The 21,662-nt window shown below is 37.2% G+C and overlaps 2 protein-coding genes across 2 annotated transcripts; one reads left to right on the forward strand and one right to left on the reverse strand.

The window, feature by feature from the left end:
* The first annotated feature begins 1,024 nt into the window (after nt 1–1,024).
* SSB (small RNA binding exonuclease protection factor La) lies at nt 1,025–10,661 on the forward strand. Its single transcript, XM_065880609.1, has 12 exons — nt 1,025–1,069; nt 2,789–2,863; nt 5,788–5,891; nt 5,982–6,156; nt 6,812–6,919; nt 7,013–7,113; nt 8,184–8,255; nt 8,583–8,625; nt 9,075–9,215; nt 9,504–9,690; nt 9,814–9,945; nt 10,264–10,661. The coding sequence occupies exons 2-12, from the start codon at nt 2,798–2,800 to the stop codon at nt 10,353–10,355; spliced, it is 1,221 nt and encodes a 406-aa protein (XP_065736681.1). The 5' UTR covers nt 1,025–1,069; nt 2,789–2,797; the 3' UTR covers nt 10,356–10,661.
* On the reverse strand, nt 10,418–20,289 carry METTL5 (methyltransferase 5, N6-adenosine). The gene is made up of 7 exons (XM_065880611.1): nt 20,181–20,289; nt 17,915–18,029; nt 17,346–17,527; nt 16,467–16,549; nt 12,493–12,544; nt 10,883–10,932; nt 10,418–10,456 (listed from the first exon to the last, which is right to left on the reverse strand). The coding sequence occupies exons 1-7, from the start codon at nt 20,287–20,289 to the stop codon at nt 10,418–10,420; spliced, it is 630 nt and encodes a 209-aa protein (XP_065736683.1).
* Nucleotides 20,290–21,662: the final 1,373 nt, after the last annotated feature.

Below are 21,662 nucleotides of genomic sequence, written 5' to 3' on the forward strand. Positions count from 1 at the left end.
TAGAAAAGGGCTCTTGGGAATTCCCTGGAGGTCCAGTGGTTAGGACTCCGCGCTTTCACTGCCGTTGGCCCGGGATTCAATCCCTGGTGGGGGAATTAAAATTAAAAAAAAAAAGAAGGCGTCTCTAGCAGACCAACAGGCTTCTGCACTAGATGGCCTTTCAGTTTTTTAAAATGACGTTTTTTGTTTGTTTTAAATTAATATATGCTGCTCCTCTTCCTATATGCCACGCACAGTTCCCAGCAAGGTACATATGTTGTATCACATTTAATGCTCACGACAACGGTACGAGGTATAAGATATTTAGCATTGGCCCAATTTTATATGTGAGGGATTGAGAAGTTGAGTAACTTGCCCAAGATCACACAGCCTGTAAACTGGAGAGCCGTTATTTGAATGCAGGCAGTCTGGTTTCAGAATTCCAGCTCTTTTTTTTTTTTGGCGGGGCTGCGGATCGTGCGGGATCTTACCTGGACCAGGGATCCAACCGCGTGCCCCCTGCAGTGGGAGCGCAGGGTCTTAATCACTGGACCGCCAGGGAAGTCCTCAGAGTTCCAGCTCTTAAACGATCTACTGTATTGTTTTCTCAACTCTAAGATTCCATGAATTTTTCACTTTTTAAAAATTTTACTTGTCATTTTTTTGAGGGGGAACTATTACGGATAATTAAAACAATTTTTTTTAAAGTATAATCTGAAAAAAAAGTCAACCACTTCATGTGAATGGACAGCCTAAGGAAGGGCTGGAAATACAAGTTCTGTCCAGAAATACTTAAAAATAAATATTTAACGTAATATCCTCCAAGGTCCCGCTGGCCATTTCAACCCAAACTCCTCGAACTGAGGGCGGGACTTCTCCGGCCTTGGGAGCCCGCGGCCGCAGCGCATGCTCAGAGCGCGGAGCCGGCTCGGGCCGCCCGAAGCCCCGCCCACCCTGGCCGCAAGGGCTGCCGGGACAACCCCCATCTTCTTTAGGCGCGTTGGGCAAGCTGGCGGCGCTAGGGATAGGAGACGTCGGTGTCGCTGTTAGTGACCCTCTGGCGCGCCTCTGTGGGACCGGGCACTTAAAGGTGAGCAACTCCAGGCGGCTAAAAAGAAGGTACAAAAGGGTCTGCTTTGCGTGGTGCGCGACGGCGCGTTCCCTTTCCTTGCTGCCTCACGCTGGTTGCGTGCGCTCCTCGCCTTCCTCGCGTTCGGGGCGAGCGCCTCGTGGGCCGCAGCCGGAGGCGGCGCGCTGGGCTGGGGAGTGAGGGGCGCGGGCAGCCGCGAGGTGGGGAGCCGGCCTCTGCGTTCCTCACAGGAGCTAGGGTTCCCCCGCACGTGGTTGGGGCACAGGCGACCGAGGGGTTGCTTTGGGACGGGCTGTGGCGGGTTCTTTGGACCCAGGCTGCCCGCATCCCCACTGCGTCTTTAAGGTTTCGTACCTCCACCGCTTTCCAGTGTCGCCGAAAGCGGATGTTTCTGTCAGACTGTGTATGTTTCTGGAGAGGTCGACGTGGGTTAAACGCCGAAGTGTTCCTTGGATCGTGTGGGACAGATTGGAGGCCGGGGAATCGGGGCCGCAGGTGTTCCCCTGGCGTCACTCTCTTGGGTTTTAATGGTCCTCATTCACTCACATCAAGGCTTCTGAGCGAAATTGGAAAGTGAGGGTAATATTTCACTTCTAGTTGTATGTACATTCTGAGAAAGTATCTCATGAAGTTCCAAAATTGGGTAGGCCAAAGAACTCTTACAAAGACTAAATAGGTCTTTTATCTCACCCTTTGTTTTATAGGGGGCCCTAGATCACAGTAATAACTTAGGAATTATGATCGACAGCCAAAGCGTAAGATTGGCCAAATTTTGTAGTGAGATGTTGCACCATAGGAGAGCTTCCAGTGTGCATCCAGGTTGTATCGCATAGCAATTACAAATTGTAAAGCCATGCCTCCAAGAAGTGTACCAGTCATAGTTCATCGCTAGAGTTAATTAATGGCAGATATATCCTTGATGAATTCTTTTAAATATACTGTTGTACACGGTGTTTGGATGGTTTTAACGGAGCACTAGAAGCAAGTAATTTGAAGTCAGGAGACTTTGTTATCCCTAGCAAACCAACTTCACAGCTTTATTTTTTCCTACAATGCTATTGTCAGGGATGTGAAACAGGAAACTGGCTGTAAGGTTAATCAATGTATTAGTAAATTAGTAGGCATACGCCCAGTTTAATGTTGTATTAGTGTCCTCAGGTTCTCAAATGATCATTTTCCTATGTTCCTTACCATTAGCATTTATTTAATCTAACCCTGACTGTATGTAGTGTTTGAATTTTTTTTACCTTAAAGTTTTGATACATAATCTTGTTGATAACAAGTTTTTGGTAAGTCAGCTATGACTAATTGTAAACGAAATTCGGCCCACACCAAACAAGACTGAGATCCACAGTAATATACTGACAGATGATGATCTACTTAAACCTGGTAATGATTGGTAAGTGGTTGAATGGAGTTTTTTCCCTCAAAGCTTTCTAGATCAGCTAAATGAAGATAACCACTCACTTTGTTATAGAAGATGGAACAGTGATTTACTGGAAGGGGTGTGGATTATCCATAGATTTTCATCACTAATTTCAAAGTTTTCTTTTGTTGAAATTTGAGAATTGAGTAGAGAAATTGAACCCATGAAATTAAAAATTACTGATTTTTAGGAAAACAGTGGGATATTGATAATTTTAGAACATTCTTTTAATGGTCTTGAGTTTTACGTAAAAAGTAAGTAACTTTTTTATGCCAATTTGGGAAATTTTACAGATAGCCAGAATGGCAGAAAATGGTGATAATGAAAAAATGGCTGCTCTGGAGGCCAAAATCTGTCATCAAATAGAGGTATGATTCCTGTGGTATTACACTGCAAAACCAGGCTCTTTGAGAGGAAATTTAGGGCCTCAAAAAAAATACAGATAGACCATTTAATTTCAGTATATTGACCTATTGAACTTTTGGTTTGTCTTTGATTCTTGGAGTTAGATAAACATACAGTAGTATACAGTTTTATATTGGTGGAGCCTGTTTCTGAAACCCAAGAACAAAGACATTTCAAAAGGTAACACTATAGTGTTAGTTAACTTTTTTCTCCTAGTCTGTAAAGCGAGGATAATAGTGTACCCTCCTCATAAGGTGGTTGTGAGGGTTACATTAGTTCACAAAATGTAAAACATTTGGAATAGTGCCTAGCACATAGTAAAATAATTTTTAAAATCCTTTGTAAAATACCTTCCCTGTTAAATAGCACTTTATTCTTGCAGGTCCTAGTAGTTTTTCTTGCCCAATTAGGTGTTCTCAGCCATTGTAACTTTTTAAAGGTGTTTTTTTGTTTTTTGGGTTTTTCTGTTTTTGGTAGTGTTTTTTTTTTTTTTTTTTTTGATGTGACCATTTTTAAAGTCTTTATTGAATTTGTTACAATATTCTGTTTTATGTTTTGGTTTTTTTGGCCGTGAGGCATGTGGGATCTTAGCTAGAACCTGCAGCCCCTACATTGAAAGACGAAGTCTTAACCACTGGACTACCAGGGAAGTCTCAGCCATTGTAACTTTTAAGAGTATCTGTTTTCTCTTAACATTTTTTTTGAATTTAGGTATTGTATTTAAGTTGGTGCTTTACAGTATCAGTAATGGCTACATGGGAAATTATCTCTTAATTTATGTTTTATATTCTTAATGAGGAACTTCAGATCATATTGTTTGGTGTTTTTTTTGCAACTCTCAGAACTTTTTCAAAGTTGCACTTCTCTGTTATTTTAAATTTCCTGTGTTACAGCTTTTTTTTTTATTAATTTCTTTATAATTGTGAAGAAAACTGTATATAGAAAAAGTTAATAATGTCCCACAACCTGCCACCTCTCAAATCTCACCCTCTTGAGGTAATCAAGGTTAAAAGCCTGATAAATACCTTTTCACAAATTGGTCAGTGCTCACAGTAACATAATTTTTTCCCTTTTCCCCCCACCAAACATAGGATGCATTATGGGGGAGTAGTTTTGTATCATCAGTAATTTACACTGTCCCCTATTTGATATGTAGGACATATCCAATTTTTTAGCTGTAGTAATTCTACGATGAATATCTTTATATATAAATGTTACTAAACATGTTTATTGATTTCTCTAAGATAAAATTCCTAGAGGGAGATGTACTGCCTCAAGGGTTATACATGTTTTTTTAGAACTTTTGATTTTTTTTTTTTTTTTTGCGGTATGCGGGCCTCTCACTGTTGTGGCCTCTCCCGTTGCGGAGCACAGGCTCCGGATGTGCAGACTCAGCGGCCATGGCTCACAGGCCCAGCCTCTCCACAGCATGTGGGATCTTCCCAGACCGGGGCACGAACCCGTGTCCCCTGCATCGGCAGGCGGACTCTCAACCACTGGAAGGAAGCCCCCAGAACTTTTGATTTTTGATACTTACTGCCAGTTAACATCTCTACCTGCATGACCATTTCTCTGTGTTCAGGCCAATACTGGGTATTCTTGTCTTTAGAGTTTTGGCTAAATGCTTTTCATTGCTTTAAATTGCATTTATTTGGTTAATAGTGAGCTTGAACTTTTTAATGTTTATAGTACATTTTTATTTTTAGTAATTAAAAAAAAATGTCCTTTACTGGGACTTCCCTGGCAAACAAGTGGTTAAGACTCCATGCTTCCAATGCAGGGGGCACAGGTTCCATCCCTGGTTGGGGAACTAAGATCCTGCATGCAGTGTGGTGTGGCCAAAACAAAAGTGTCCTTTACTCATTTTTCTATTAGGGTTTTCAGAGGTTTTTTTTCTTCTTTGTTGATTTATAAGAAGTATTAATAAGCTTTTGTGTTTGTCTTTTACTTTTTATGCTACTTTTGGCATTCCAAGTAGTCACACCTGGGTTTTTTCATGTACACTTTTTTCTTTGTTTTTATACTAAGGAAGGGTGCCTCTGTGCTTAAATTAGGTAAATACTCACCCAATTTTTTTTAACATCTTTATTGGAGTATAATTGCTTTACAATGGTGTGTTAGTTTCTGCTGTATAACAAAGTGAATCAGCTATACATATACATATATCCCCATATCCCCTCCCTCTTGCGTCTCCCTCCCACCGTCCCTATCCCACCCCTCTAGCTGGTCACAAAGCACTGAGCTGATCTCCCTGTGCTATGCAGCTGCTTCCCACTAGCTAGCTGTTTTACATTTGGTAGTGTATATATGTCCATGCCACTCTCACTTTGTCCCAGCTTACCTAATTTTTTAACTTTTAAATTTTTCTATTTTTTTAAAAATTAGAGTGATTAATCAGATTATTCTAGTTTCTTAAATTTAACAATCTGTTCTTTTCACACTGACTTGAAATAAGAGGCTTTTCATATACCAAATCCTTAAATATGTTTTTGTTTTAAGGCTTTCTAATCTATTGTCACATCTGCTAAATATATTGTTTCAATAATTATTTTTAGTTTTATCTTTCTGTTAATATGTATTATAAATATTACAGTGTATTTAAGAGAAAATGTTTATTGCCAGGTTTTTTTTTTTTAAAAATATTTATTTATTTTGGCTGTGCTGGGTCTTAGTTGTGGCATGGGGACTTCTTAGTTGTGGCAACGACCAGGGATTGAACCTGGCCCCCCTGCATGGGGAGCGTGGAGTCTTACCCACTGACCACCAGGGAAGTCCCACCAGTTAAGTTTTGACATGTATTTTTAAGACTAGGACTTGGTGATGTAATGGTAATTTTTTATACTCAATATTATACAGTGCTCTGCAACATACTGTAATTATCTTGCAGTATTATTTTGGTGACTTCAATTTGCCACGCGACAAATTTTTAAAGGAACAGATCAAACTGGATGAAGGCTGGGTACCTTTGGAGATAATGATAAAATTTAATAGGTAAAAACCTTTTTTAAATTATAAGATTTTCTGCTAACAGCAAGTGCTACTACTAAGTTTTACAATGCTTTTATATATTTTTTTTTGCAGGTTAAACCGTCTAACAACAGACTTTAATGTAATAGTAGAAGCATTGAGCAAATCAAAGGCAGAACTTATGGAAATAAGTGAAGATAAAACTAAAATTAGAAGATCTCCAAGCAAACCCCTCCCTGAAGTGACTGATGAGTATAAAAATGATGTAAAAAACAGATCTGTTTATATTGTAAGTGGGCCTTTAATGCATTTAATTGTATCTTAAATTTATTTAGAAAGCACATAGGGTGGATAAGAATAAGGGCTCAGGAATCATAGCTTTACCACTTACTGTATATCCTTGGGCAATATTCTTAGCCTCTGTAAGCTTTATCTTCATAAATGGGGATAATATTTTTTACCTTATAGAACTGTTGTGAGAATTAAATGAAAAAACCCATATAACATTGGACAAAATCTTTTGACATACATATTGTAAGTACCCAGTGCACATCAACTGTTCTTACTTATCAACAGCTAAACTTGTTAGCTGTTTTCTTTAGCACATTAATTTTTAAGTAGATTTTTTTATTCTGCAAAAATTCAGACATACAGAAGTAGATTGAATATATAATGTACCATTATCCAACTTCAACAGTTACTAACGTGATTAATCTTGTTTTATCTTTGGCCTATCTGGATTATTTTGAAGTGAATCCCAGATAAATGAGTCACTTCTATTGCACTGGTCAACAATGGCTCTTAACCAGAGCTATTAAACATTTAAGAGACAGAGAAAGAGAGATATATATATCCTCGCTTCATTTCAAGACAAAATAAATCAGAATTTCTGACAAATCGTTTACTTGAGTTGTCATTTGTACATTTCTTCCTACCCTTCACAGAAAGGCTTCCCAATTGATGCAACCCTTGATGACATAAAAGAATGGTTGGAAGATAAAGGTCAGGTACTAAATATTCAGATGAGAAGAACATTGCACAAAGCATTTAAGGTATGGTTGTATGATGTAACAGATATTTTCTAGTAGAAAAATAATTGGGATGTAACTTTAAAAAAACCCCAACTTTTCTTCCACTTCTAATAGGGATCAATATTTGCTGTATTTGATACCATTGAATCTGCTAAGAAGTTTGTTGAGACCACTGGCCAGAAGTACAAAGACACAGACCTGCTAATACTTTTCAAGTAAGTCAACTTGCTGATGTTTTTTTTTTTGGCCACTTAGTTGTCTGGAATTGACACACTGGGGTAAGGAGTATAGCATAACATTCCCTACAGTAAGACCAGTATTTTTAGTACCCTTAGGCATCCTTTGAGAAATGCTTGAAGTTTGCTCACTGGAACTACTAGTCCTTTGAGACTATAAGGAAGTGTTAGGACCTTTTCAAGCACGTAATAAGGGAGGTTAAGTTTTAGTACTTATTTTGCATGTGAAACTTATAGTTAAACTTGATGATAAAATCTGAGCTTTTGGTGTGGTTAGAGAATAAATCACTGTACAATTTTTTTATCTATTCTCGTAATCTATATATGCCTGTATTTTTATACAGTACAAAGGATTATTTAATAGAGATTTGAATCACATTCTTGGTGTGTGTGTGTGCGCACCTGTGTGTGTGTCTAAAAATTAGGACAAACCAGGACATTTTCATGATATGGTTGTGGGGCCATAATCCCCTACTTTTGCATTGCACAGTCTTCTAAATGCTGTATACTAAATCTGATGGACTTAGAGATGCACAGTGATAAATCATGCTGTCAATTAAACTCTCAAAGATTTTTTTAACTTGTGATTTTCATAACTGCTCTTATTCTTGGGTCTCGGATTTCAGAATTTTTGCTTTTGTGAAATTAACACTAAAAAACTATGAAGCAAATTAGTTGCATAACTTTTGGTATATTTTCTTTTTTCTATACATGAAAAATGAAAATCAGCATGAGATTCTTAGTGAATATAGGGTTTCTTTTTTGTGGTGATGAAAATGTTCTGAAATTCATTAGTAGTGATGATGTACAATTCTTAATATACTAAAAGTCATTGAATTATATGCTTTAAAAGAATGAATTTTATGGCATGTGAATTCTTTCTTAGTAAAGCTGTTATTTTAAAAAATAATGTATTTTGAACTTATAGGTAATTTTGTTGATAGAGAGTGTAACATTCATTCTTGTGTGATGTCTTAAATCATTCAATATAATTTGCAGTCCTCTTTGTTCTCATGAACTTATTAGCCTTTATATTTTGTGTCCTTCAGGGAAGATTACTTTGCAAAAAAAAATGAAGAAAGAAAGCAAAATAAAATCGAAGCTAAATTACGAGCTAAACAGTAAGTATGTTGAGCTAATCATAACATTTTAGTTCCTTAAAGCTTTGACAGGTAAAGTTATTGGTTCTGGGAGGTGAGGCTGATGATGAGCTCTGAAATGAGTACAGTAGGCCTTTCTTTTGCTAATGAAACATTGAGGTCTTAAGCTGCCTTGATAATCTTGGGGCCACATTGTGTTGCACTCTAGCATCAGACAGTCAGAAAGCCTAAGGACTGGCTTTGGTTATTAAGTAGTTTAGTCATCATGCTTAAGGTTAACTTTATCAGGGTTTAATTTTCTCATACATGAAGTAAATGGAAACGTTCTAATGATATTTTTACTTGTAGAGAGCAAGAAGAAAAACAAAAGTTAGCAGAAAATGCTGAAATGGTACGTATATATTACTAAGAAATCTGTAATTCAAATTTAGGAGAATAAAAAACCTGGGGACTTTTTAAAGAACATATGTAAGCAAGTCTACAGTTGTCATAGCACTTAAGTATTAGCCAAATATTGCCTAAAATTATTACTTATTCAGCGCAGTAAGATTTATATAATAACTATTATTTGCTGGAGAAGTTAAAATCAGAAGCCATTGTAGAACAAAGGATGATAAAGGAAAATGCACCAACTACTTAAACTATTTAAACTTATACTACTTCAAAATAGCATTTTAGTTTCTAGCTTATTCCTTGTATGTGTGTGTGTGTGTGTGTATATATATATATATATATATATATATATATGTATGTATGTATAGAGAGAGAGGGAGGGAGGTATATGCCATTTCTGGTTTGTGGTTGCTTTTAAGAAACTTATCACCTTATATATTTTTATAGAAATCTCTAGAAGAAAAGATTGGCTGCTTGCTGAAATTCTCGGGGGACTTAGATGATCAGACGTGTAGAGAAGATTTGCATATCCTTTTCTCAAATCATGGTGAAATAAAATGGATAGACTTTGTCAGAGGAGCCAAAGAGGTTTGGAAATATTCATATGCTCTTAACCACTCAGTTTAAAAATTCATAGAAACTTATCTTTTAGAAGATGACATTAGTAGAAGAAAGCAAATTTTTGTTAGTATGTTTATGAAAATAGTTTCTACTTGGTTATTTACTTTGTTTTATTATTGCTGTAACTGGATGTGATGTCTGATATTTTCTGAATTGTGCTATAAATAACTGTTGGAATTAGTGACTTCAAGTTTTTTAATAACTTCCTGATGTTCAGTAAAATTCCCTGGCCTTTGTTTTCCGTCTTTGGTGTAGGGAATAATTCTGTTTAAAGAAAAAGCTAAGGAAGCACTGGATAAAGCAAAAGATGCAAATAATGATAACCTACAATTAAGGAACAAAGAGGTCACCTGGGAAGTACTAGAAGGAGATGTGGAAAAAGAAGCATTGAAAAAAATAATAGAAGATCAACAAGAATCCCTAAACAAATGGAAGTCAAAAGGTCATTAATTCTGATTTTCTTTGACTATTTAACTCGTTTGCTTGGGTAAAAATTTTAATTGGTGGTAAAAGACATTGACGAGAGGTTTAAAACATTACGGATTTCTCAATTTTGTCTCTACAGGTCGCAGATTTAAAGGAAAAGGAAAGGGAAATAAAGCTGCCCAGGTTGGGTCTGCTAAAGGAAAAGTACAGTTTCAGGGCAAGAAAACTAAATTTGACAGTGATGATGAACATGATGAAAATGGTGCATCTAGTAAGTTTTTTTAAGTCCTTTGGTACTTTGATGAGAAATTATTTGTGGGAGAGAACAGCAATGTGGTTTTACAACTTCTGTGTAAGTGATGTTCTCAAGATTGTGATTGACCCTGGTTATGCTATTTTACATGTGGAAAAGATGTTGGGAATCTAAGTTTGGAGAGCCAGGTCCATACTAAAGGAAAAGCGTTTTCTCATTGGTGTAGGAAAGTTGTTGCTAATCTGTTTAAACAATTATTTTTTATAGTTATGCTTAGTATTAAAATAAGAGTAATGCTTACAGTGAACTTAATGAAAATTAATTGTCATTGTATAGGACCAGTGAAAAGAGCAAGAGAAGAAACAGACAAAGAAGAAGAACCTGCATCAAAACAACAGAAAACAGAAAATGGTGCCGGAGACCAGTAATTTAGTAAACATTTTTTATTCATTTTAATTAGATTTTAAGCTGCTTTTGTCTCTGGAGGCTTTTAAAAAGAAAACCGAATTAGGTCCACTTCAATGTCCACCTGTAAGAAAGGAAAACTTTTTTGTTGTTTAACTTGTCTTTTTTTGTGGTTGTTATTGTTATCAAAATGAGTATTTTTTTATGTATAATTCTGTTTGTGTTCTTTCAGATTATTCAAATATCAAAAGAAACATCCTTCCACTAAATTGCCTTTGTAATATGAGAGTGTATTAGTACAAAGTAATAAAATGTATACTGCATAAAAATAAAATTAGTTTATTTTTTATTTTTGTGCTCAAAGTATTTGAGAATTTATCTTAAACCAGCATATTGGCTTTTGTGGTTATAGGCCCATCCCAGAGTTAAGTATTTATCTTCTAGGCTGGCTTTCTGTATTCACTCAAACAACTTGATAACATTAGAAATAATTACTTACTGTGAAGTTTTTCAGTACTGAATGTAGATAAACTAGAATCAAGAGACTTACTGATTTTCTTTTATGAAACTTGTATGATGCCGGCAGGTCATATCGTAGCTCTACAAAACAAAAGCCACCTAAGGGTAAAAATTATACTTCCAAACATTTACCACCTTGACTTAAAAAAAAAAAAAAAAGAAAAAAATTAAGGAAGTACTAAATGCTGATAAGCCAGACATTTCAGAGCTGTCACTTAATTTATCCAGGACTGATTTGATATATTCCCACAATAAGCCATGGCAAACAGCCTGGCATTTGTTTTGGTCATTTATATCAAAATTTGAGATTATGGGGAAGAGTATAGAAGGTTAACAAGTGGTCAAAGTGTATCCCATGAAAATACGATAGTATCTTCCTATTTTTAATTTCCTAAATAATCTATAGCTACCAATTGCACAACAACCATGCTTATTTTAAAAATTTCCGGTTTGGATTTTAGTAATGGTAGTAAGTAGCTAATTATTTTCCTACTGAGCTCTCAAATGAAAAACCACTTTTCATATTCTTTTCTTCTAAAGGATAATGTCGGTTCTCAAAACTTAGCACTGATCAACTTTAGAGGGATGGCAGTAAGTCTACCTACCTATGCTTCATATTTTGCAACAAATTCTAACTAAATCACAGCTTTCAACTTTTAATGTGCAATCAGATCACCTTCAAATCAAATCAAATCCTGTTCAAATGCAGATTATAATTCAGTAGGTCTGGGTGCAGCCTGAAATTCTTCAAGTCTGACAAGCTCCCAAGGGATGTCAATGCTGATGGTCCACATTTGAGGACCACACTTGGAGTAGCAAGGCTCTGGCCTGGTGTGCTACTACTGGAACTATTCTAAGGTCTGCATGTTGCATATTATAATACCTTAAACTAGGTAAGGAGTGACAATACTGAATATACTAGGAAGACAGACTTTTACACATTACATTACTAATTATTATGAAGGCAATAGATCTAGTTATGTGGTTAACACTATTAGTACTAATCCAGTCAGTTTATTATTGTGTAAAATAATTTCCCCCTTATTGTACTCTTATTTCAGGCTTTTCAGAATTACTTGGATTATAGTTAGCTTCTAGTTACATGCTTTTCCCATTCTGATGTTTGTGAATATTATCCAGTTTACTAATAAAAATGTATCAAACATGATTTACATCATGTGGCTGATGATATTCTATCCCCCACTAAAAAAATTAAAAGCTTCATATTATTTGACTCCAGGGACAATTAGAAAGTTGAAATAGAAGGGTAATCCAGGCATAATCTGGTGGTATTTTCCAGGAATGAATTTCAAACTAAGGCCTGACAAACTCTAAGCCCAAGCTCTTAAGTCACTGTGATGATTATAAGGTTCTGTCTGAGCCTGGAAAGAACAAATACTTGGGTGCCATTAAAAATTTTCAGTAAAATGCATAAATTGGGACAGTCTTGGGCAAACATTGATACCCTGCCTTTACTCCGTTTCCAACCCACTACCAACCACACACATTTTGCCACACTAAAATACATGTTCTACAATATCTTTTCTCAGCACATGTAAAAATTCTGGTTAGTCTAATGCCTGTTGGCCTTCTTAGATAATTAGGGTTGAGATTTGTTTATGAGAAACATAATTGTCTTACCTGCAATAATATCTATCTTGATTTTCCATTCTGCAGCTTTCTTTTGAATATGCTGAACATAAAATAACATTTTAATGTGAGCTGATCTTTAAAGTTTTTTTAAAATTGCTTTTTACTAATACTTGATTTTCAAGCTTTTAAAATTTCATTAGAATTTAATTTAAATTAGAATTTTCATTAAAATTTTTTCAACTGGATGAATATTTTGAAAATACAAAACCAAGCCATTTAATGATCTGAGCCAAATTACATAATTAAAGTCAAGTAATAAAGCTATTATTTCAGAAGTGCATCAAAGTAAATAATGTACTCATGGTTTCTGCAGCGTTATTTCATCAATATATACAGGTATCCTAGAAACCATTCAGCAGAGATCTATGTCCATGAGCAATTCAGTGGCAGTATGGTACAGAGGTTAAGGACATGGTTTCTGGAACCAGACAGCCTGCATTTGAACTGAAGCTCTATTAGCTATGTAACCCTGAGCAAATTACGCATTTTTTGTGTGCCTCAGTTCCCTCATCCGTTAAATGAGGATGATAATGATATCTCATCAGATTGTTGCAGAATGTGAAAAGTGCTTTGAACTGTGGTGGCATACAGAGCAAGTACTAAATGTTAGCTATTTATAGGTCTAAGAATTTTGAACCACTTCATAAAATTTTTGATTACTAATTTGTTATAAAAATTGCTTTATGAATTAAAATATATACACAACACTCCAACATTAATAAAAATGGGAAAAAAAGTTGCCCATAATTCCCTAAGTAAATTTTATGCATAATTTTCTAGAACTACCATAGTAGAGATAGCAATATTTGGTATAAGCATTTTGTTCATGTTGGTAGTGTTCACAGTACTCAAACTGATAGATAAAATACTCAATTATCCGTATGTTTGAGGTTCAAATATTTCCATTATAAACAACACTGACAATATGTTTGTGCTTGTAGTCTGTTCTTGTATTTAATAAATAATCCCAGTTCTGGGCATATTTTTCCCCCTACTTTGAGATCTAAAATTTCTGTATAAGGATACAGACTTTAATACAAATAATATTGTAATTTAATGGAATACTAGGATCTTGGTAAATTTTTGAGAAATAAAGTATGATGACATTTCTTTGCTATCTGAGCCCTAAGATTAGTGAAAGAGGTTTTAGATGTTAGATTATACAATGGAATGTGGTTGGTTCTGGCAGAGATGTCAAAGAATAAATGGGGTAAGCTTGGGATAAACACTGAAAGAACAGTGCCTGGCCTACCTACTTTGCTTTAACTATAAGCCAAGAACTAAATTCTCACAATGCCTAATGAAAGAAGATATGGCAACAGCCGTTAAGAGTCATCCAGATTATTAACATATCTGCCAAGATACGCTTATATTTTACCTAAGTATTTCTATCAAAAAATTCTATCAAATGCACCTCTATTATGAATAGAGGGCCAAGCACTTTTAAAAGACAACGGTCTACAGTTAAGGGGTCTGAGGTAAGCTTCAATAACAGTGTTACTAGTTACATAGAATACTTAAAACAAGCAAAATTATCACAAAGCTTAGAGCAGATGTATCTACAGCATAAACTAAGGACTGTCTTAGTATTAGAAGTTCATTCATTATCATACCTCCTTCACAGTATGCACAATACACACCAGATTAATTTCTCAAATTATTTAGTTGCTGTGCTAATGGAAATACTTCTACACTGCCAAAATAAAAATGGACTTAAGTAAATATTTGCTTAAAATTCTATTAAGCGGATCCAGGACAATGCTGATACTGCTGCCTCCTGGTGGTGGAACATGGCAATACCAAACTGAAGATGGGAGTTCCTTGACTACAGGAATTCATTCAATTAATTAGACTTTGCTGCTTAACTGCACTTTTTATTGGCATATTTTACTTGGTTTGCATGAACTGTATATCAGTAATATAAAATTTATGTTATGCCAAACTGCAGAAGAGTTCATAGCAGGCCTGACTGCTTATCCTTAGAAAGGTCTACATGTTAACTTTGGCCTTTGGCTAGAGTATGGGAACTTAGATATTGGGAGAGTTTCCACTCCCCAACCCTTAATAATAGTGGCTCACTGTGCTTAAAATGTTTATGGTGACTACCTGTTTTGTTACTGGGAGTCTGGAATTTGGGTATGTGCCAGGCAGGGGGTGCCTATGTGATGAGTACCCAATAAACACCCTTGGCACCAAGATTCCAATGACCTTCCCTGGGTGACAACATTTCACATGCCTTGTCACAAAACTTCTTTGCTGGAAGAATTAAGTGCATCCTGTATGACTTCACTGGGAGAGAACTCTAGAAGCTTGCACCTGGTTTCTCCTGGACTGTGACCAATGCACCTTTCCCTTTGCTAAGTTTGCTCTGTATCCTTTAGCTATAATAAATCCCAGTCAAGAGTATGATGATATGCTCAGTCCTATGAGACTTCCTTGTGAATCATCAAACCTGAAGATGATCTTGGGGACTTCCTCAACACAAGCTTTTTAGATACCAATAATTCCTGGTGTTTGTTTTCACTTACTGAATGGGGATTTATTTACCAGTAAAGTCATGTTGTGTTCTGCTCCTTACCTGCAGGTACCACTACTAATTGTTTAACAGTATACAGGCATACCTCAGAGATATTACAGGTTTGGTTCCAGACCACCGCAATAAAGTGAATATCACAAGAGTGAGTCACCTGAATTTTTTGTTTCCCAGTGCATATAAGGGTTCTGTTTACACTATACTGTAGTCTATTAAGTGTGCAATACTTTATTGCTAAATAATGCCAAAACAATTATAATAGTAATATCAAAGATTACAGATCACCGTAGCAAATATAATAAAAAAGTTGGGAATACTGCAAGAATTACCAAAACATGACACAGAGACACAAAGTGAGCAAATGCTATTGGAAAGATGGTGCTGACAGACTTGCTTGATGCAGGGTTGCCACAAACCTTCAATTTGTAAAAAATGCATTATCTACACAATGCAATAAAGCAAATGGCAATAAAACAAGGTATGCCTGTATATATTTTTAGCTATGTAATTTGATATATTTTTAAAGGTTAGTAGATTACCATATATTCATAATTTGTTTCCAGCTGAATTCAAGTACACTGCATTTATACAAATAAAATATTTTTCCTACAAAACTACTTTAAAATCTCTTAATACGTGTCTGATTTAAAATAACAGCTAACATGACAATTGCCAGACACTATTTAAGTGCTTTATAAATATTAACTCATTTAATCCTCACACCAACCCTGCAAAGTATAAGGTGCTCTTAGTTCCTCATGATGTAAGAGTATAGGTGAGTATAGGTGAGTACAGGGTAGGTGACGAAAATGAACTCAAGTACCTTGACCAAGAGAAGACAGCTGGGAAGCAGCCGAGTTCAGATTTGAATCTAGGTAGGCTGGCTCTATAGTCTGTGTTCTTGATCACTATGTTAAACTGACACTAAAAAAAGGTACCGCCCCACCCCCAATTTTCTGGAATACATCCTACACAGCCTTATGTGCTATGTGCTGACAGTGAAGAACAATGGAAGAAGTGGGTTCTGAACTCAGATCAGTTTAGCCTCCCAGGCTCAGTGTTCTGAAAAACCAGGCCACCCTTGCCTCCCTTATGCACACCAGGCCACACCAGGACACTGGGATGCACCAACCAGGGCTTACGCAGGCAAACAAGGACATACTGGAACCACTGTTACACCTACTCCTCTATTCCTGAATTATATAATCACTCTCCTGTTAACAGCTCCTGCCTGAACAAACCTTTGACAAAATAAAGCTAATCACAAATGCTAGCTAGTTAAAGGGAAAATTTATTTTCTAAGTGCCAGATGTTTTAAAAGTTCAGGAGAATTAGATACCCTGGTATTTAGTATTCACAGTAAATCCTTAAAATACTGTCATGAATTTAAAAATAAATGACACAGAATATTGTGATGATTTGAACTTACTTCTCTAGTTGAGGATTTGTGTAAAGAATATACTGCTGTTCTTGCCATTTCCAAAGCAGTCTTCAGAAAGGCCATATCTGTCCCTGTTAAGAGTAGAAAAAGCCCCTATTTACATTATATACCTGTTATCAAAATAGAAGATTAAAGGAATACTAGGTATTTAGAAACATTTTTTTCCAAACTCCAAAATAGCCATTTCAAATTCTGTAACAAGACAGAGTACAAATAACCAAGATATCTAAATATATTTTAAGGTTGATGGAATAAAACCAGAATTATACTGTCCCATTTAAATAAGGCTAAAGTAAAAATTTTAAATATTATATTCCAAATTAACAACTTTCAAAGAGGGCAGAAGCAAACAAAGTAGTAATCAGAATGGTGGGGGCAGGTGGAGGGAGGACTTTTTAAACTATGCATGTCTTTTCCTCTTCTTACTGACTTCTTACCCTCCTTGCCCCCAAAATACATAAAATAAATAGCCACAGTGAATCACTGTTACTTACTGATGGACACATGTTGAAACCTTCAAATGTTGAGACATTAAAAAGAGGTTCTAAAAATATAAAAGCCTTTATGGGATTCATACTCATTCATAAGGGTTAGGTAAATCATTCTAGAAAGCAGATGAAGAATAAGTAATAAGTGGATAAATTTGTTCACTTAGCACAAACTTATGAAAACAAAGATTGAAAAATTCAATTCCCTAGCCATGCATTAAACAAACTGAAATTCAAACTGTAATAACTATACAGGTAAGAGATTGGTTTATTTAATAAACAGTGATAAAATCACTTAACCCAAACAATCAATGAAAAAATGGTTTTTAAAACTTGCTTTTCTACAAAGACACCAGTACACATGATTCTTCTTACTAACCTTTATTATTTTTGGTCCCAAAGGGAGGATTCATAATTACTGTATCAAATGACTTGGACATTCTGTTAGATAATGAGCACACGTCACACTGAACCATGTCAACATTTGTTAACTCAAACTCTTCTACATTCCTATTAAATATTTCCAATGCATCTTCATCTATGTCAAATCCAACACACAACCTATAAATATAAAACACAAAGTGACTACTACTTAAAGCTCCCCAGTCAAAACAACAACAAAACCAAAACCATGTACCTTTTAAACCCAACTGACCAAGTGACAGTGAGTGTTGTCTTTTAACAGCATGATTTCCCAAACTGTCAAGGGTTGGAAACTCAGGTTCATATAAAAGAGGGGCATATGACTTCTGCTGTTACTGTTTTTTGTTGTTGTTGTTTTTTTTTTAGTTTGTTTTGATGTTCTGCCCATTCTAAATGTACTCAGTATTAGATTCTTGCTCCTCTCATCTCACACTATAGAGTCCCATAAATATAAGTCAGTTGATTTTATTTACTCTTCTTATTAAAGCCATCCCATACCCAAATAGTATGTACTGGATCACATACCCTGCTCCCAGCATTGCAGTTCCGATGCTAAGCACTCCACAGCCACATCCTAGATCTGCAACCACTTTATTTTCAATGTCATCATATGTGTTATGAATTGTATAGAGCATACATGCTGAATGATCAAAAAAAAACAGATTAAGGAATAAGTAGGCAAGTTGATGAACAAAATCCAATTTGTGCAAATGACTCTTTGTAAAACAATTTATCTTTCATTATTTAGACCTCCCCTAAATCGTGTTCCAGATTATTAAAAAAATAGTAAGGTATAATAACTTGGTATGTAGTAAGGATAATAACACATACCAGTGGTTCCACCAAACTAGTCTCTGCTGACAATGCCAAGAATGACAAAACTTTGAGGTAAAATGAGAAAAATAAGGTCAAAATGTTTTATTTTTTCTCAACCTGTTCAAAACATTGCCATACACATATACATGTATCAGTTTTTCTTTGATGTTGAAATTTCACTTTTATGAAAGGATGGTAAGAGTAAATAGGTTTAAAAAATTTCTTTCCTTGGACTTCCCTGGTGGCGCAGTGGTTGAGAGTCTGCCTGCTGATGCAGGGGACGCAGGTTCGTGCCCCGGTCCGGGAAGATCCCACATGCCGCAGAGCGGCTGGGCCCGTGAGCCATGGCCGCTGGGCCTGCACATCTGGAGCCTGTGCTCCGCAACGGGAGAGGCCACAGCAGTGAGAGGCCCGTGTACCGCAAAAAAAAAAAAAAAAGAAAATCTTTCCTTGTCAAAATATAGACCTGGGAACCCTATGTCAGTTTCCAAAATTGTTGTGAAATTTTACTGATCTTTGAAATCTGTAAGTCTGGGAACCACTAATACTGAACAAGCATTAACATTAAAACAGAACTTTTTTTGCAGCAAGTTTGTCACCATAACACAGGTACTGTAAGTTCAAGCTAGAATGGGAAAGGAAAAGACCTATCCACAATATAGCCTTTAGACGCATATGTTCACACATATATATTCATGATCTACAGACACATGTATCTACTAATGAGACCTGATAAGAGAACTATTGAGGAGCAGAACAGAAGCTGCAGAGATGAGAAAGGGATCTTTCAAATACACGAAGGTTGGGGCTATACTGAAGGTTAAGCATGAGTAACTTCACTGATACCTCCCTGTGGATATCTGAACCCACCAAGGGCTGCTGGCCATCACTGATGCCCCAGGATCCAGAGGTTTTATCAAAAACACAATTACAGGGATGTGTCAGGCTGACTGTGCTGTTCTGATTATTGCTGCAGGTGTTAGTGACTTTGAAGCTAGTATCTCAAAGAATTAGCACAACCATGTGTATATTACACACTGGCTTTGAAACAACTGATTGTTATTTGGGGAAAAAGAAAAAAGGATTCCACTAAGAAACCCTGCAGCCAGAAGACATTAAAGAAATCATTATCTAAATTGAGATAACTGGTCTTACCTCAGACACAATTTTGTGCAATTTTTGGTTGGAATTTTGGTTGGAATTATGACAATATGTAAGTGCAGGTATACTTTTTCCTTGACTTTCTTTGACAGCTTAGAAACAGAACTATGTTGAAGTTAGGAGGACTCCTCCTTGCAGATGTTCCCAACAAAATTAATTTTCCTAAGACTCCCTCAATGACTTTGGTAATATGTTTATTAAATGTAAATGGTTTTTCCTGTGTTATTTTACTTCCAGTATCAATCTCTCACATCAAGCAACACTGTTGATTCTCTGATCATTTGTTAAAATTGAAATGCATCCTCATCTTTAATATAGCACCTATTATGGATTTGTTAAAACTCAGTCCTTCCACTACCAACTCTAGTAATTCATTTCCAGGGCAGAGTATAACGCGTAGGAATCCTCGTACTGGCAATTCGTTACACCGGGAAATGGATCCTGATTTAGCAAGTATTTACTGAGCTCCTGAGTGGTACCAGGAACTCTTCTAGGCTCTGGGAATTGTGTGTACAAGACCAGCACATTTTTGTCCTCAAGGAGTTAATAGTGTAATAAGATTAACAAACACATTAAAAAGTGTCTGACAGTGTTGAGGGGTATGCAGAAAAACAAACAGTAAAACGATAGAGTGTCTCGTGCTTGGGATGTTTTCAGGTGCAATGTCAAGGAAGTCCCCTCTAACGCAACATGAAATCTTCGAGCAGAATTCCTCTAGACTTTCTCTGTATCCAAATAACTGTTCTATTTTCACAATGGAGTGGGTAGACAGGACTAACCTGCGAGACAAGGGCATGGTCAGCTGCCGCCCTACCTGCAATGTGCGGCCTGGTTGGATACTGTTCTAGAAGGAGCTTGGGCTTTTCGAATCCATCCACTTGTTGCAGGCGACTCTCTAGTTCCTTAAGCCTTAATTTCTTCATGTTTTAAAAAGTGTGCGTTCGCAGGGTTTAACGGCGCTGGATCTGCAGAGAAACCTACTTCACCTGGATCTCCCCGCCAACTCCGATCCCCCGCCCCTTTTTCAGGGCCGCGGGCTGAGGGCCAGGCTGGGAACGCAGGGCGCGAAAGGTACACCCGACTCAGGCGGTTCTCGCTCTCCTCCCCGGGCCAGCGGTGGGCAGAGTCCTCGACCAGCCTTCGGTCCGCCTCCAGGGTACCCCGCGCCGATACTGGACTGGAGTCGCCGAGGGATCCTCAGGCCGCGTCTCCGCCCTTCCACAGGCTGCTCTCGCCTCGCCCGGGACCGGAAGCGCCGTCACGCACGCGCACAAGCGTCCGCCATCTAGCGGCCCCACGCCGAGCTGCAACCGCGGGCCCGCGCACGGGTTCCGATGGCAGCCGAGCGCTTCCTTCGCTTCCACAGCGGTGCGGTCGGCACCCGCAGGAAAGCCCGCCTTTCTCGCCCGCAGGGGCCGGCCCCTGCCACCTGTCGCGTGGCCACTACCGTCTAGTGTTTCCTTGAGTACCGTCAGGTCCTTGAAGGAAGTGGGGAGAAAGAGGGTGAAGGTGAGGGTGAAAGTCACGGTCGATTTGTTTTAATGCCCATTGTGGTCCTTTCTGCCTCCTGTCTCCTAAGCTCCCTCTCAAAGAGCAGCAACCTCCACTCACCTTTGCTTTCTTTGCCATTCGCATGCCCTACTTTGTTTCCCTCTTTTTAGGTCAACTGTGTCACTTACCTCAGCTCTTACAGCGTGGTGATGTCCGAGAAGCCCAAGCAAGAGAGAGTATAGATTAAGGAATGGGAAGTGGTGTCAAATGCTGGAAAGAAGTTAGAAGCTTTCATAGAGTAGGAGCAGAAGCTGAGTTGTCGCGGTTGGAGAACTAAATGGAAGTTAACTAAATGGAAGTTAAGGAATTAGAAAGAGTAAATGGGAACAATTCTTAAGAAAAGTGGCTAAGAGGAGTCAGAATGGCTGATGCTTAGTAAGGTTGGGGGAAGTTTTTTATTTATCTTTTAACTGATAGAAGGATTTGTGAACATACCTAAATTCAGACAGAATAGAGGTAGTTGAAAGGCAGGGGTTCAAAACGCAAGAAAGAGGATATTGGATGGAGTTAGCATCCTGAGAAGGAATGATCCAGTGCTTAAGTGAAAGGATTGCCCTCAATTTGGGGAATGGACCCTTCTTTTCATTATCAAAGGAAGGGGAAAAAAAGGAGTGGATGGGTGAGGATGAAGTAGAGTGGTGTCTGAGGCTGCTACGTCCTATGAAAAACAGAATTCAAAGTTATTTGTTATGAGGATTAAATGAGTTAGTACATGTAAAGTTCTTAGCGCATGAAGTTAGTACAT

The sequence above is a fragment of the Phocoena phocoena genome, chromosome 7, assembly GCF_963924675.1.
Source record: "Phocoena phocoena chromosome 7, mPhoPho1.1, whole genome shotgun sequence".
In the NCBI taxonomy this organism is placed as follows: Eukaryota; Metazoa; Chordata; class Mammalia; order Artiodactyla; family Phocoenidae; genus Phocoena; species Phocoena phocoena.

Coding starts and splice junctions, on each gene's coding strand:
- SSB (XM_065880609.1), top strand. CDS start 2,798: ATGGCAGAAAATGGTGATAATGAAAAAATGGCTGCTCTGGAGGCCAAA. Junction 7,114..8,183: donor GACCTGCTAATACTTTTCAA/GTAAGTCAACTT, acceptor TGTGTCCTTCAG/GGAAGATTACTTTGCAAAAA. Junction 8,256..8,582: donor GCTAAATTACGAGCTAAACA/GTAAGTATGTTG, acceptor TTTTACTTGTAG/AGAGCAAGAAGAAAAACAAA.
- METTL5 (XM_065880611.1), bottom strand. CDS start 20,289: ATGAAGAAATTAAGGCTTAAGGAACTAGAGAGTCGCCTGCAACAAGTG. Junction 16,550..17,345: donor TGGGACCAAAAATAATAAAG/GTTAGTAAGAAG, acceptor TACTCTTAACAG/GGACAGATATGGCCTTTCTG. Junction 10,933..12,492: donor CAAGATAGATATTATTGCAG/GTAAGACAATTA, acceptor TTTGTTTTGTAG/AGCTACGATATGACCTGCCG.